Genomic DNA, 16,447 nt, shown 5'->3' on the forward strand with positions numbered 1-16,447 from the left:
AATATGGGCTTTACAGGGATAGGGTGGGTTCCGGTTGGGAAGGTTGGTGTGGACTTGATGGGCCAAATGACCTGCTTCCACACTATAGGTGTTCTATTCTATTCCGATGCAATATTCACATAGGTACAAATTGCTTATGATTAAAGTTTAGGTACTTAAGTGTTTGTGATAAATAAAAAGTGGTGAGTAGAATTCAAATGCTAGACTTCATTTTTCTCTCTCAATTAGAAACCTCAGTAAGTTTTTCTATGAATTTTATTTGTGTTGCCACAAGACTTTACGTACAGTAGTCGAGATTTTGAATGCATATTTACCACATATATACAAACACAAGGTAGCCGTCAACATTTTTTTACACAAGCATCATTGTTTTAAACAGTGGGCAACTTGAGTAGCAAATCCTCAAAAACATCCATTTATTCAAAAGCAACATACAGTATCAAGCATATTCAAGATTCCTTTCTCCTGATGTGACTTCAGTGGATTACACAAAACATGTTATTGTACAATTTTCAGATGCATTTTCTTTCCAAAACCAACATTTAAAAAATATCACTGGTACAATAATTCAAGTTATTTGCTTTTTGGGTGTAATTCATGGTTCAAGGTAAATGAATAGAAAATTCAAGATACGAATGTAATTAAATAAAATCCATCCATTTAGCTTTGCGAAATTACCAATGTTTTCACAAATGATTTTATTATTTAGAAACAATGATACATTTCTTCTATCAGTCACATCTATAGTAATTAAATAACATTTGAATCACTGTTGTGATATTTCTTATTATCAAACAAGTTTTTGTACAAACTTTTCACTTTGATAAATACACACATATGGCACTTTTAAACAAAACAAAATAAAATTTTAAAGAATGAACATAAATGCAACATTCTCTGGAATAAGATTCATGCTAGACTGAACTTTATCATTATGTTAATTGCTTTAAAATAATTTAACAATTAAGATGCCATCTTTTTATCTGTTTCATTTGCATAAAGTTAAGCTGTAATTTGGTTTACTGGAAAGAAAAGATGCCAGATTGGTCAAAAGAATAAGGCTAGAAATTTACACATATCGACACAAACATAACTTTGAACAAAAAATGTGATCTAATTAAAAACATTATTCATTTAAACTCAATAAGAACAGGGATCTCATTATGGCAACATTTTATGGAACACAAAAATCTCTCTATTCCCTCAAGAACAAGCTTAAAACAATTACTGGATTGCCATAACTGTGACAGAATTGCAGAGGATTTGCACAGAAAGATCACAGTCCAATAAAAACTACAATGCAAATGTTTTCAGCCTCCTTTGAAATTCATTCCAGTTGGGTCCTTTTATGTGCTGATCTTCCCTGAGTTGAGGAACTTGTTGAGAATTTACTACTAAGGCCTGTAAGCAGAGAGGTTTGTTTTCCTTAGAAAAACATTCACAAATGTCAAATATTAAATAAAAGTATGAAAATATATTCATGAGTATTACATCAAACTGATTACTGAGAAACATGGGAAATCTGGGAGTAGGGCTCTGCCTTCAGATAGAGCTCTTAGCATCGATGAAGTGGGAAGTCAAATTGGTAACAGAAACTTCCTATTCCTAAATAAAACCTTGCTGAAGGACTGCCTCTACCTGAGTGGAGTTCCAGCTTTTATCCAGGTTACCAAAGCACAACCACCTTACAGCAACAAAGCACACTTACCAGGAACAATAAATACTTTGTTGAACTTGTACCTTCTAAAGATCACAAGAAATATTAGCATAATTAGAATATGTTGTTGTGGTTCTGTTTGCCGAGCTGGGAATTTGTCTTGCAAACGTTTCGTCCCCTGTCTAGGTGACATCCTCAGTGCTTGGGAGCCTCTGTGAAGCGCTTCTGTGCTGTTTCCTCCGGCATTTATAGTGGCCTGTCTCTGCCGCTTCCGGTTGTCAGTTCGAGCTGTCCACTGTAGTGGCCGGTATATTGGGTCCAGGTCGATGTGTTTGTTGATAGAGTCTGTGGATGAGTGCCATGCCTCTAGGAATTCCCTGGCTGTTCTCTGTTTGGCTTGCCCTATAATGGTAGTGTTGTCCCAGTCGAATTCATGTTGCTTGTCGTCTGTGTGTGGGGCTACTAAGGATAGCTGGTCGTGTCGTTTCGTGGCTAGTTGGTGTTCGTGTATACGGATCGTTAACTATCTTCCTGTTTGTCCGATGTAGTGTTTTCTGCAGTCCTTGCATGGGATTTTGTACACTACATTAGTTTTGAATTCGACTGGGACAACACTACCATTATAGGGCAAGCCAAACAGAGAACAGCCAGGGAATTCCAGAAGCATGGCACTCATCCACAGACTCTATCAACAAACACATCGACCTGGACCCAATATACCGGCCACTACAGCGGACAGCTCGAACTGACAACCGGAAGCAGCAGAGACAGGCCACTATAAATGCCGGAGGAAACAGCACAGAAGCGCTTCACAGGAGGCTCCCAAGCACTGAGGATGTCACCTAGACAAGGGACGAAACGTTTGCAAGACAAATTCCCAGCTCGGTGAACAGAACCACAACAACGAGCACCCGAGCTACAAATCTTCTACCAAACTTTGAATAATTAGAATATTAATCACAAGATATCACAAAATATTTCACCTTTTGAGCCAACTGCTCCTTATAGTATCATTATTGTGGAATTTGGCCACTTCTACTTCTGCCCTTATTTCTTGTGATCTTTAGAAGGTACAAGTTCTACAAAACATTTATTGTTCATGGTTAGTCTGCTTTAGTATCTAACTTGAGTTTGGCCTTTAACTCTACCTTCCTGCCTACTCCCCACATCTTTTGATTCAGAGAGCAAAATTATCTGTTCCAGCTTTAAATATATTCCATATTAAAGCATAACAATCCTAGAGAATAGAGAATTTCACAGACCTTTCAATTAAGTAATTATTTGCCATCTCAGTTTTAAATGAATGGTCTCTTATCCAAGACCGTGCTCTTAGTTTTAGATTTCCCAACCAATGGGAACCATCTCTGTATCTGCCTCATCAAGCCCCTGTAGAATCTTGTCTGACTCAATGAGATTACCTCTCATTCTCATCCAAATGACTCCGCTTCTCATCATATGACAACTTTCTCATCTCTGGAACCGGATGAGTGAACTCTTGTGGTAATGTCTTCAATATGGAGACTGAAACTTTTTGAATCTTATACTTCAATCCCCTTCTAATAAAGATAATGCAATTTTCCTTTCTAATTGCTTGCTGAGTCAGCATGCTGACTTTGTGTTCCTTGTATGAGCACATCTAAGTGTTTGTGTACATCAACTTATAAAAAAAAATCCTGCTTTTCTATTCTTACAACCACAATGAATAACTCAACACTTCCAAACATTATTCTCCATCTGCATTCTTATTGCCCATTCATTTAAACTGTCTTTGTTTGCAGCATTCAACACCTCTCCCCAGCTTACCATTCCACCTAGCTTTGTATCATCAATAAACTTAGATTCATTACATTCTTTCCCTTCATCCAATTTATCAGTATATGGATGGCAAGCACCCTAAGCCCCAGCATTGATCATTGTGAATTTTCAGTGTATTCGCATTATTGGCTTACAAGCAGTGTTCCAAGTTATAATCTTTGAAATCATTGGATGAAACTTTTATATGTGCTAATGGTATTGAACTTAGCGTAGTCGACCATGCGTCAGTCTCATAATCTGAAGGTCCTGAGTTCAGTCCTCAGAGAAGGCAAGTTTGTGGCGACATAGTGGCTCAGTAGTTAGCACTGCTGCCTCACAGCGCCAGGGACCCGGGTTCGATTCCAGTCTCAGGCGACTGTGTGTGGAGTTTGCGTGTTCTCCCAGTGTCTGCGTGGATTTCCTCCGGGTGCTCTGGTTTCCTTCCAGAATCCAAAGATGTGCAGGTCAGGTGAATTGGCCATACTAAATTGCCCATGGTGTTAGGTGCATTAGTCAGGGGTAAATGTGGGGAATGGGTCTGGGTGGGTTACTCTTCGGAGGGTTGGTGTGAACTTTTTGGGCCGAAGGGCCTGTTTCCATACTGTAGGGAATCTAATCTAATCTGGTACTCCATTATTCAATGCCTGTCAGGTTTATGCCCACACTTTGCATCCTGTTCATTAACCAATCTCTATAAAAACAAATTTATCATTTCCACTCCATAAGCCAATATTTTGCTTGTTAACCTTTTATGTGACATTTTTGAATCCCTTTTAGAAAAGTTATTAGTTTATTTTATTTGCTCTGTTTGTTTCATGATCAAGGCACTTGGATAAATTTTTTCAAACATAATTTCCTATTCATCAAATCATGTTGACTCTATCTGAATGTATATTCATATTCTAAATGCCATGATACCACCTCTTTGATAATGGACTCTGGCATTTTTTCAATTACAGGTGTTACACTAATTGACCTATAATTTTCTTCTTTTTGTCCCTCCTTTCTTGGGCAGAAGTTACACTTACTTTTTTTCCAATCTGTCAGGACATCTCAAGAATCAAGGGAATTTTGGAACATTACAACCAATGTATCTATAATCTCTGTGGCCACTTATTTAAATACCTTTGGATGCAGGAAATGGATTAAGTAAAGAGAAGCAGCCAGATCTCCTTTCCAGAACCTTTCGGGAGCTGGGGTCTGTCTTGAAGTGGATATAGCAATGACAATTTTATGAAGCATCCACATGCTATCATGATAGTGGTAAGCATAATCCATTTTCAACACCATTTTCGTAAAACTGAAGAATTGATAACTGACTTCAGAAAGAAAGGAGAACAGATCCCCATCTACATGCACTGAAATGGTTTAAGAAAGGTATAAAAACTGATTTAAGATGGCCACAATGGTCACTTAACCAAGCTCATGAAACCAGTGTTCAATAAACAAATATAGCCTGAGCTGAAATTAACACTTAGTCAAAAGTTAGAAACTCAGTCAGTCAGTCTCGTTTTTGGTTTACGCCTTTCTGAAACTTTCACATACGGTGATGAAAGTTGCTGCAAGGAGTGAAAGGACCTTTCCCGTTACCAAACCACAGAGATGTGGTCTCCGGTTCAACTGAGCATCTGGTGGGAGTCAAATTCAAATAATGAATTATTGAAACGAATTAATCTAAATTTGAAAGCAAGTCTTTATATTGGTGACTTCAACACCCACTTGCTCTCTAACACACTTTAAAAGATGAAATTTGCCATCCTCACTTAGTCTACACTGGAGTCCAGACCCAAAGCGATATAGTTATCTCTTAAATGAAATGGCTAAGCAAGTCACTCAAATCTTCATAGTTATTAGAAATAGACAACAAATATTTTTCTTGCCCGTGAAGCCCACATCCATGAAAAAATGTGAAAAATAAAGTACTGAAATTTCCAAACCTGGTTGAGAACTTAAGAATCCTTTTTGTTTTCGTTTCTCCTTCTGCATTAAAAATAAAAATGTCTGAATTAGTCAACAGGTTAGTTACGCTCAAGTACCAAACTTTATTTCTCCTTTTTACCCCAACCACCCCTCATTTTTTTGTTCCACTAGATAGATGATCAATTTAATGTTTTTAAACTGACAATCAGATATCTGACACTTTAAATTATCAATGCAAATTTGTAATCAGTCACACATCATTTATTCTCTGCCTTACTTTGGTGTATTCATTTCCAACACCGGATGATGAGGATGCAGCAATTTCAGTGCTCGTTAAACCTGCAAAACATATGCAAATTCAAAAGTCCGGGAAGTAGCATTATAAATTAAAGATATTTCTTAAATATTCCTTGAAGATGTATTACTATTGATTAAAAAAAAGTATTGTACTGATTTCTATTGAATTTTTCGGCTGTAATGCAGAACAACAAAATATGACAACTAATTTGAATTAAGCCCCTAATAAATAACAGCTAAAACTAAACTTCAGTATTTAATCAGTACCTTTGTGACGAGGGCATTCCTTCTTGATGTGTCCTTCCTTCCCACAGACAAAGCAACATTTCTCTCTGTCCTCCTGTTTCTTCCTTTGTTCTGGATATGGCCTGGAAGCTCTGTCCCTGAGAACTTCATTTGTTGCTCGATTTTCCTTTAATTTCCTCAGTGCACGAATCTCTGCATATAATTCTTCTTCTTTGACTGGAAAATCCTTTAAACCTTCTCCGTGCAACTTTGTCACTTCCCTGTTTGGGGATTCTTTGTTTTCAGGTTTTCGTTTTGCATTGGTTTCAAAGGGTTTTTGAAATTTGTCAATGAATCCTGATTTTGATCTAATATCCTCAAGATTTTGTTGTCTTGTTTTGCTGTTAATGAATTTTTCAAGAGTGCTTTGTTAGGAAACAACAACTTGTTACTGTTGAATATATTTACAGAATTATTACAGTGCAGAAGCAGCCCATTGTACCTACTGCAGATCTCCTATTATTTCCTGATATCCCCGCACACTGTTACTATCCAAATAATTATTCAATGCCCTCTTGAATGATCTAGTATATGGAGTTTGTGACAGGAAGTTTCCTTTGCTCGTGTCCAATTCTGGTGATCACAGTTTAAGAGGCAGTCAAGCCCTTGAAGGGGCTACAGAAGAGATTTACCAGAATGATGAGGGATGAGGAACTTCAGTTTTACAGAAATACTAGAGAGAACCTGGGATTGTTACTCTTGAGCAGGGATGGTTATTAACAGGAGATTTCACAGACGTGTTGAAAATTGAGGGGTTTTGACAAGATTAAATAAGGAGATCACACAGAATTGCGGATAGTGGCAATAAGGAGAAACTATTTTGATTGACAGAGAATCAGTAAACAGAGGTCATAAACTTAAGACAATTGGAAAAGATTGAGGGGTACGGGAAATGAGTTTTCTTTTAATGATCTGAAAGGGCACCTGAAACAAATTCAAAAAGTAATTTCCGAAATGGGGTTGGATAACCGCTTGTGAAGGAAACATTCAGGGCTGGAGGAAAACAGTACGAAAGAATTGGATAATTATTTCAAAGAATCACAACTGGCACATCACCCCCTTCTTTGTTAAATGATTCTGTGATTTATGACAATGAAACCTTTCAATAAAATCTAAAACAATGAAAATTCAAAAAACAGATTTAAGCAAAGATAGAACACTCTTCCAGAATCTTCTTCCTCAGCTTTTTAATCTTCACTGTCTTTCATTTTGAGCTCTGATCCATCCAGATTTCTCTAATTTTAAGAAGTTAGAGAAGAACACCAAAACTGGTGGTGTAATGGACGATGAAGTTATCTCACAGTACAATGGGATCTTAATAAGATGGCCATGGAGTGGCAGACGGAGTTTAGTTTTGATAAATTTGAGGTATTGCATTTTGGTAAGGCAAACCAGGACAGGACTCGTACAGTTAATGGTAGGGCCCTGGTGAGTATTGCCAAACAAACAGACCTAGAGAGTGGAGGTGTAAAGTGGAGTCACAGATAGACAGGGTGAAGGTGTTTGACAAGCTTGTCTTTATTGGTTAGTGTATTGAGCATAGGAGTTGGGAGGTAATGTTTTTGCTGTACAGGACATTGGTGGGGCCACTTTTAGAATACCGTTCAACTTTGGTCTTCCTGCTATAAAGGAGGACTTTGTTAAACTTGAAAAGGTTCAGAAAAGATTTACAAGGATGTTGCTGGGAAGTTAGGAGCTATAGTGAGAGGCTGAAAAAGCTGGGACTTTTTTCCCCTGGAGCATCAGAGGCTAAGGGGTGATTTGTCAAGGTTTATAAAATCATAACAGGTATGCATAGGGTAAATAGTCAAGGTCTTTCTCCTTGGGTAGAGAAGTCCAAAACTAGATGGCATAGGTTTAAGGTGAGAGGGGAAAGATTTAAAAGAGACCTGAGGTGCAATTTTTTCACGCAGAGAGGGTTGCGTGTCTGGACTGAGCTGTCAGAGGAAATGGTGAAGGCAGGTACAAAATACTTAAAAGACATCTGAATAGATACATGAATACAAAGGGTTTCGATGGATACGGGCCAAATGCTGGCAAATGGGACTAGATCAATTTAGGATATCTGGTTGGCGCGCGCGAGTTGTATCCGTGCTGACTCTAAAAGTTGTACAACTAACAGTCATTGCAATTAATTCATAGAAGTGTTAAAGTTGGTATCTTTTCCTCCAACTATCTTTTTCCTTTTCCTTAATGGCATTCACTCATAAGTAGGTTCCAAGTTCTCAGTTAGCTTGCTCAAATGATCAATTTTCACATTTCATTGCGCTTTCAACAATGCTTTGTAAACAAAAAGAAAATATATACTGTAGAACAAACAGAGTGAATGGAAGAAGGAGATACTTTACCTTTATGGCCTAAATTAGAAACATTTAAAATAGCAAGAACTATGTTTAAAGATTAGCCATCTGAATGACAAAAATCAAGAGTTTATAGCATAAGCTTTATTCTTCAGTGCCAACAGCAAAGAATTTTGCAGGACAGATATGAATTTTAGGAACCGGGGCACTGTGTGGTGTTGATGTGTTGTGGGACATAACCTATCAAAACAAATGGATAGAAAATTGTGAGAAGTAGTTGCTCAAATTCTTGATATGCATTTCTGGTTGCCAAATGTGTGTGTTAAGAGTGTTATAGTTTACCTTTATTTGTTTTCTATGTTCCTTCTTAACATCAACTTTGTGGTTTTACTGTGTAATTTTGAAAAGCTAAGCTTCATTAGACTTTAAGGGAATAAACCAAATATTTTTAGGACCATAACCTTCGCCGGGATGAAAAAGATCTTTAGCCTTTATGACCTAATTCTTCCAAAATATTACAAGTTTACATCAAATCTGTACAGGAGACAATAACAACTTCTCCACTAGTTTCAAACTGCTAATTTGGTAGTATATAACGGACAGTTACCTTGTGTCAAATTGTTCACACTACTGAATGATAAAATACTTTTTGTATTCTTAAATGAGTCTAAGTGTCTTGCCTGCACTGGGAATTAAATTCAGTGGCAAAACTTTCAAATGTGCAAATTAAATGATTTGCGAATCTATAGAATTCACTACACAAAGTGACGAGGATGCCAGGATACTGCATAAATGTAAGCAGATACATTTTTAATTAGTAATGAGTTGAAACATGGAGAGCAGAAAAAACGATACCAGCTATGATCATACTAAATGTCAGAGCAGGCTCGATAGGCTATGGTTGCCTAATCCTGCTCATAGTTCTTTTATTCTCAAATTTGCCACTGACTGGGATCTGATACAAATATCAAGCCATTTTCGTTTGTTCAATAGATCAAAAGGCTTTTTTTGCTATCGCTGTATTTGAAGGTGAAGAATACTTACTAACACAAAACTCTTCCCTCTGACACTAGGATCAGCCATATGCCACACATCCTTTCCCCGCAACCCCCACTGCCAACCTTACTGCTTCTAGGGTTTTGATAGTAACCACTATTTTACAGAGTACTCCAGGTTTAAATCCAGTTTTAAATGACAAAGAAAATCACACCTGATCCAAAAAGCAGTCATACAAACTTGCTCAAAAAAAGTAGCAAGCCTAATAGTGAGAGCAAAATAGAATTCAGTCAAGGAGCTCCAAGAGATTGGTTAAGAGGGGAAAAGTAAGGGTTGGGAACAAACTTGCAAGGAACATTAAAGCAGACCATAAAAGCTTCTATAGGTATGTAAAAAGAAAAAAAAAGATTATATAGGCCTCTTACAGTTTGAGTTGATAATGGCAAACAAGGAAATGGCAGTGCAATTAAACAATTACTTCTGTTCTGTCTTCAAAGAAGGCGGCACAAATCACTTACCAGAAGCACTAGGGAGGCAGAGGTATTTTGAGAAGGAGTATTTGAAGGAAATTAGTATTCGTTTTTTTAAAAAAAACTAGAAAAAGTAATTAAACTGAAAGCTGATAAATCTGTAGGACTTGATAATCTTCATTCCAGAATATTAAAAGAGATACCCATGGAAATAGTGATTGTTTTGGATGTTATCTTCCAAAGTGACAAAAATGTGAAACAGTCCAGTCACATTGGAGGGTGATAAATGTTAACCGACTATTCAAAAAACTGGGAATTATGGACCAGTGAGCTGAAAATTACTGGATGGAAAAATGCTGGAGTTTGTTTTAAATGATGTGATAATAGGCATTTAAAAAAAAAATCAATATTACACAACCTCAACAGGGATTTATTAAAGGGAAATCATATTTAGCAAACCTACCTGAGCTTTTTGGGAACATAATTAGTATAACAGACGATGTCCGGTGGATCTGATAAAGACCCACATAAGAGGTTATGGTGCAAAATCAAAACACATGAAAACAGGGGCAATGTACTGGCATGAATTGAGATCTGAGTTTAGATCAGAGTGGTCCTGGAAAAGCACAGCAGGTCAAGCAGCATCCAAGGAGCAGGAAAATCAACGTTTTGGGAATAGAGCATTTGGTAGGAGGTGGATGAATTGAGATCAGCTTGCCAAACAGAAAACAGAGTATGAATAATTGTTCATTTTTGCAGTGGAAAGCACTGACAAGTGGGTTACCACAGGGATCAGTGCTTGGGCCTTAACTATTCACAATGTACATCAAAGATTTGGATGAGGGAATGGAGTGCAATATTTCTACATTTGCTGATGACACGAAAGTAGGTGGGAGTACAAGTGGTGAGGATGTAAAGACATTTCAAGGCAATTTAGATAAGTTGAATGAGTGGGAAAATACGTGATGGATAGATATGAAGTTGTCCACTTTGGTAGTTAAGAAAGAATTTTGTTAGAGACAAAACAACTGCAGATTCTGGAATCCAAGGTTGACAGGCAGGAGTCAGGGAGAACACAGCAAGCTAAGCAGCATCAGGAGGTGAAGTCAACATTTCGGGTGTACCCTTCTTTCAGGACTGGGGGTAGGTGTAAGAGGAACTGCAGATAAACGGGATGGGGAGGCAGGGTGGTGAGTTGGGGATGGGTGAAGACAGGTAGAGGGTACAACCTGGTTGGCCAATGGGAGGAATGAATCCAGTTGGTGGCTCTCCCTACCGACCCCCCAGAACCCCACCCCTGCAGCTGGAAAGGAAGGGTCAATCAGAGGAATGGAAGGGAGAAGGAAGGGCTGGGAAGGGAGGTTATTTGAAATTGGAGAACTTAATTGGGCGGCACTGCTGCCTCACAGCGCCAGAGACCTGGGTTCAATTCCCGCCTCAGGCGACTGACTGTGTGGAGTTTGCACGTTCTCCCCGTGTCTGCGTGGGTTTCCTCCGGGTGCTCCGGTTTCCTCCCACAGTCCAAAGATGTGCAGGTCGGGTGAATTGGCCATGCTAAATTGTCCGTAGTGTTAGGTAAGGGGTAAATGTAGGGGTATGGGTGGGTTGCGCTTCGGCGGGTCGGTGTGGACTTGTTGGGCCGAAGGGCCTGTTTCCACACTGTAAGTAATCTAATCTAATCTAATCTAATTTAATGTCGAGTCTTCCAGGCTGTAGGCTGCCCAGGTGGGACATGAGGTATTGTTCCTCTAATGTGGGCTCTGATTCGTTGTGGCAATGGAGGAGGTCAAGGGTGGTCATGTCAGAAAGGGATTGGGAAGGGGAATTAAAATGGGCGGTGACTGGGAGGTCTGGTCAGACCCTGCAGGCCCGGCTGAGATACTCGACGAAGCATTCCCTAGTGGAAAAGACCACATCGGGAGCGCTTGATGCAGTAAATTAGGTTGGAAGAAGGCAGGTGAACCTCTGTCTGACCTGGAGGTGAGGGGTGTGCATGCCGGCAGATTTTGCATCTTTTCCAGCTGCAGGGGTGGGGTTCTGGGGGGTCGGTAGGGAGAGTGGCACGAACCAAGGATTGGCGAAGGGAACGGTCTTTGTGGAAGGCAGAGGTGGGTGGGGAAGGCAAGGTATTGTTGGTAGTGGGGTCGAGTTGGAGTTGGCAGAAGTATTTAAGAATGATGATTGGATGTGGGATAGTAGGTGAGGACATGGGGGACCCTGTCTTTATTATGTTTGGGGAGGAGGAGTGGTTACAGCAGTGGATCAGGGAATGGAGGTGGTGTGGCGGAGGGCTGTCTGGATGATAGAGGGAGGGAAAAGTATGTTGTTCAAAATAGGTAGACATCTGGGATGCTTTGGAGTCAAATGTCTCCTCACCTGAGCAGATGCGGCAGAAACAGAGGAATTGGGAGAACGGGATGGAGTCCTTGCAAGATATTGGGTGGGAGGAGGTGTAGTCCAGATAGTTAAGAGAGTCTATGGGTTTGTAATAAATGTCTGGAGACTGTCGCCGGAGATGGAAATAGAGAGGTCAAGAAAGGGGAGGGAGATGTCCAGGATAGACCAAGTGAATTTGAGGGTAGGGGGGGGAACTGTGGGCAAAGTCAATGAACTGCTCCAGTTCAACCTGCGTGCAGGATGCAGCACCAATGCAGTCATCGATGTAATGGCAGAAGAGTTGAGGCACAGTGCCTATGTAGGTACTGAAGAAAGACTGTTCGACATAGCCAACAAAGAGGTAGGTGTGACTGGGGCACATCAGAGTGCCCATGGTCACCCCCTGGATTTAGAGGAAATGGGAGGAGTTAAAGGAAAACTTATTATGGGTAAGGACTAGTTTGGTGACATGGTGGAGAGTATTGATGGAGGGGAACTGGATGGGTCTGTTGGAGAAGTAGCAGCTGAGGGCCTTAAAAACCATCCTTGTGGGGTATGAACGTGTATAAGGACTTCACATCCAACGTGAAGATAAAGCACCAAGGATCTGGAAGTTACTGAAGAGGTAGAGGGCATAGGTTAGTATCGCGGATGTGGGTGGGAAGTGCCTGAACCACGGGGGAAGAAGATGGAATTGAAGTAAGATAGGATGAGTTCGGTGGGGCAGGAGCATGCAAAGACGATGGGTCGGCCAACTTATTTGGGCTTGTGAATCTTGGGTAGCAGGTAGAACCGGGCAGTATGGGGCTGGGGTCTATGAGATTGGAGGCAGTGGAGGGGAGATCAACGGAAGCAATGAGGGCACAGACAGTGCGAGTGATTTTGGCCTGATGGGTCATGGTAGGGTGGTGGTCAAGGGGGAGGTAGGACGTGGTGTCAGAGAGGTAAAGAAAAATGGCAGAGTATTACTTATATAGTGATGATAGGTAACAAACAACACAAGTGTCTTTGCAGGTATCTTGAATCAAACCATTTAAACATGCTGTGAAACATTTCAGGCTCAGATAGAACTTGAACCCTCCTCTTCTGACCAGGGGCAGGACATTACCACTGACCCACAAATGAACTCTGGGTGCCCTTGTATACTGGCCAATGAAGGCAAGCATGCAGAGGCAGCTTTTCAAGAAGGTTTGATTACAGGATAAGTCTTATTGTGGTTGTAGGAGAAAGTAAGGACTGCAGATATTGGAGATCTGAGCTGAAAAATGTGTTGCTGGAAAAGCACAGGTCAGGCAGCATTCAAGGAACAGGAGAATCGACGTTTCGGGCATAAGCCCTTATTGTAGTTGTGCAGACTTTGATGAGAACTCATGGAGTGCAATTGTGTGCAATCCATAAGTAAAAAAATATATAGCTGCCATAGAGGAAGAGCAGCAAATGGTCATCAGCTGATTACTGGGATGGCAGGTCATAGGGGGAGAGCTTGAATTGACTAGGCATGTACTTACTAGAGTTTAGAAGGAGGAGAGGGGATTCCATTGAAACATATAACATTCTGTTAGGGCTAGACAGACTGAATGTGTAATACTTCCCCTGACCAATGGGGTCTCAGGAAATTGGCAAACCATTTTAGACTGAGATGAGGAGAAATTTCTTCATTTCTCGGTTGTGAACATATGAAATTCTCTGCCAGAGAAATCCGTGAAGGTGAAGTTACTGAAACATATTTAGAAATAAATGAACACATTTCTCAAAGCTAAATGTCTTAAGGGATCTGGTTGGGTTGAGATACTGGTTCTGTCAGATCGAATAGTGGTGTGGGTTTGATTACTTCCTGCACCTAGTTTCTAGAGATTTCAATGCTAGAAATGGCAGAGGGTAGGATGACAGAATAGAAGGGTTCAGGATTAGATACTTAGGGCAGAAGTCTGGGATGTATCACTTTATGAGTGTGGAGATTCCCATACATAAAATTAAGAGCTGTATTTGAAGTTTTATTGAATACAACATATTGCACTTTATAACATCAGATTATTTTATTAACTTAAATAGAAGAACAGGACATTTGGCTCAATCATTCCATGCTCGTGATTATGCTCCATGAGACCCCTCCCATTATTCCTCAATGAAACAAACAATCCTCTGTTCTTTTCTCCCTCACATGCTTATCTAACTTTCCCTGGAATATATCTGCTCTATTTACTTCAACCATCCTCTGTGGTAGATGATTCCAAACTGTCACTTCTTTGTGGGTAAAGGTGTTTCTTCTGAACCCCTTCCCATTTTTGGTTTGTTAATGACGGTCTTACACTGTTGGCTCCTGGTTTACCTTTATCCTGCAACTGGAACATTCTTCATGTCTTCTTTATCAAAACCTTTTATAATTTTAAAAATCTCTGAAGTTGCTCTTCGCTCTACTTTTTTCAATAGCCTGCTCATCCTTGCCCAATAGATATAATCTTTCATCTCTAGTATCACTTTGTATTTTTTTTGCACCCTCTCCAGTCTCTGAATAACTTTAAATAGTGTGGAGACCAGGACTATTCATACTACTTCATGTGTAATGTGTGTGAAGTTCAATATAAATTTAACATTCTTTAAAAATCTCATCCCTATAGGAAGCAAATTCTAGTGATTGGTTTGCTTTTGTTATCATCTCATGTGGTATTTTGCTCTTCTAATCCACTTAGATTCTTGTTTTCCAGCATCCTTCACTAATACTTCAATTTGGAACTCAAACAATAAAGCAAGGATTGAGCTACAATAACAATACTGTGGTCAGTTTTGTATTCTACTATAAAAAGATGTCATGGCCATGGGTATACATAGAAGAGATTCAATAGCATGCTAGAAATAAAAGGTTTTAGTTATGGGGAAGAACTGAAGACACCAGGACTCCCTGTTAAGATTAGTAGAGGTTTATTGGATTCAAAATTATGGAGGGTATGCTTGTGTTTCTGTGACAGTAACTCAGAGGCCTGATCTAATAACACAGAAAATACAAATTTGGGTGTTACTACGGCTGCTTGATCATTTCAATTAATTTCAAAAAACAAACCTGGAAATAAAAAGTCAGTAAGAGCTACTGCATTCAAAAAAAATACATCTGTTTTTTGTGAAGAACATTACTTTTCTGCTTATTAATGGGATGCGGATGTAACTAAGCTAGCATTTATTACCTATACTTAATAGCCCTGCAGGAAAAGGTGTTGAGCTGCCTTCTTTGAACCACTTTTAATCCTTTGGATGCTTCCTGAACCAGTAAAGTCCTTGGCATGTAGGAACACCAACAGGACTGTAGGGTAGGGATTTCCAGGATTTTGTAGATGGATTAACTCCAGGAAAGGTAGGAGTAGCAGGCAGGAGTCTCCTATGGCCATCCCCATTTCAAACAAATATTCTGTTCTGGAAAATATTGGGGTGATGGACCCTCAAATGGACAGCCAAGTTTCTGGTATCGACACAGGCTCTAATGCAATGAGGAATATGTCAGATTCGAAGCGATTAATCGTGACAGGGGTCTCTCTAGACCAAGGCAGACAGACGATGTGGCCAGGAACGAGAAATTAGAATGGTGTGCTGTTTCCCTGGTGCCAGAGTCAAGGATATCTCTGAGTGGGTGCAAAATGTTCTCAAAGAGGAGAGAGGCCAGGTGGTTATTGTACACATTGGAACCAAAGACAGAGGAAGGGAAAAGGATGAGATTCTGAAGGGAGAATATAGAAAATTAGGCAGGAATTTAAAAATTTAAGAGATCCTTGAGGGGAGGAATATCTGGATTACACCTGGTGCTAAGAGCTAGTGAGGGTAGGAATAGGAGGATAGAGCAGATGACTGCATGGCTCAGGAGCTGGTGCAGGGGAGAAGGATTCACATTTTTGGATCATTGGAATCTCTCCTGATATAGTATCTGTACAAGAAGGATGGATTGCACCTGAACTAGTAGGGGACTAATATACTGGCAGGGAGATTTGCTAGAGCTGCTTGGGAGGATTTAAACTAATAAGGTGGGAGAGTAGGACCCAGGGAAATAGTGAGGAAAGAGATCAATCTAAGACTGGTACAGGTGGGAAAGGGAGTGAGTCAAACAGTCAGGGCAGGAAGGAACAAAGCAGAGAACAAGGTAGGACTGATAAATTAAATTGCATTTATTTCAATGCAAGAGGGAAGGCAGATGAACTCAGGACATGGTTCGGAACATGGGACTGCAATATCATAGCATTACAGAAACATGGCTCAGGGATGGACAGTACTGGCAGCTTAATGTTCCAGGATACAAATGTTACAGGAAGGACAAAATGGAGCATGAGAGAGGAGAGTGGTGTTTTTGATAAGGGATAGCATTGCAGCTG

At 39.9% G+C, this 16,447-nt stretch overlaps 1 protein-coding gene across 5 annotated transcripts in view; it reads right to left on the reverse strand.

Moving 5' to 3' along the window:
- Nucleotides 1-237: 237 nt before the first annotated feature.
- The window catches only part of LOC140486678 (terminal uridylyltransferase 7-like), a 95,047-nt gene continuing 78,837 nt past the window's right edge, over nt 238-16,447 (reverse strand). For all 5 annotated transcript variants that reach the window (XM_072585872.1, XM_072585871.1, XM_072585873.1 and 2 more), the window contains 4 exons: nt 5,936-6,294; nt 5,649-5,710; nt 5,389-5,431; nt 238-1,401 (listed from right to left, as the gene is read on the reverse strand). In XM_072585872.1, coding sequence (XP_072441973.1) covers nt 1,328-1,401; nt 5,389-5,431; nt 5,649-5,710; nt 5,936-6,294 — 538 coding nt within the window. In that variant the 3' untranslated portion in view covers nt 238-1,327. The remainder of the gene's footprint in view (nt 1,402-5,388; nt 5,432-5,648; nt 5,711-5,935; nt 6,295-16,447) is intronic.

Source organism: Chiloscyllium punctatum, chromosome 2, assembly GCF_047496795.1.
Source record: "Chiloscyllium punctatum isolate Juve2018m chromosome 2, sChiPun1.3, whole genome shotgun sequence".
NCBI classification, from domain to species: Eukaryota; Metazoa; Chordata; class Chondrichthyes; order Orectolobiformes; family Hemiscylliidae; genus Chiloscyllium; species Chiloscyllium punctatum.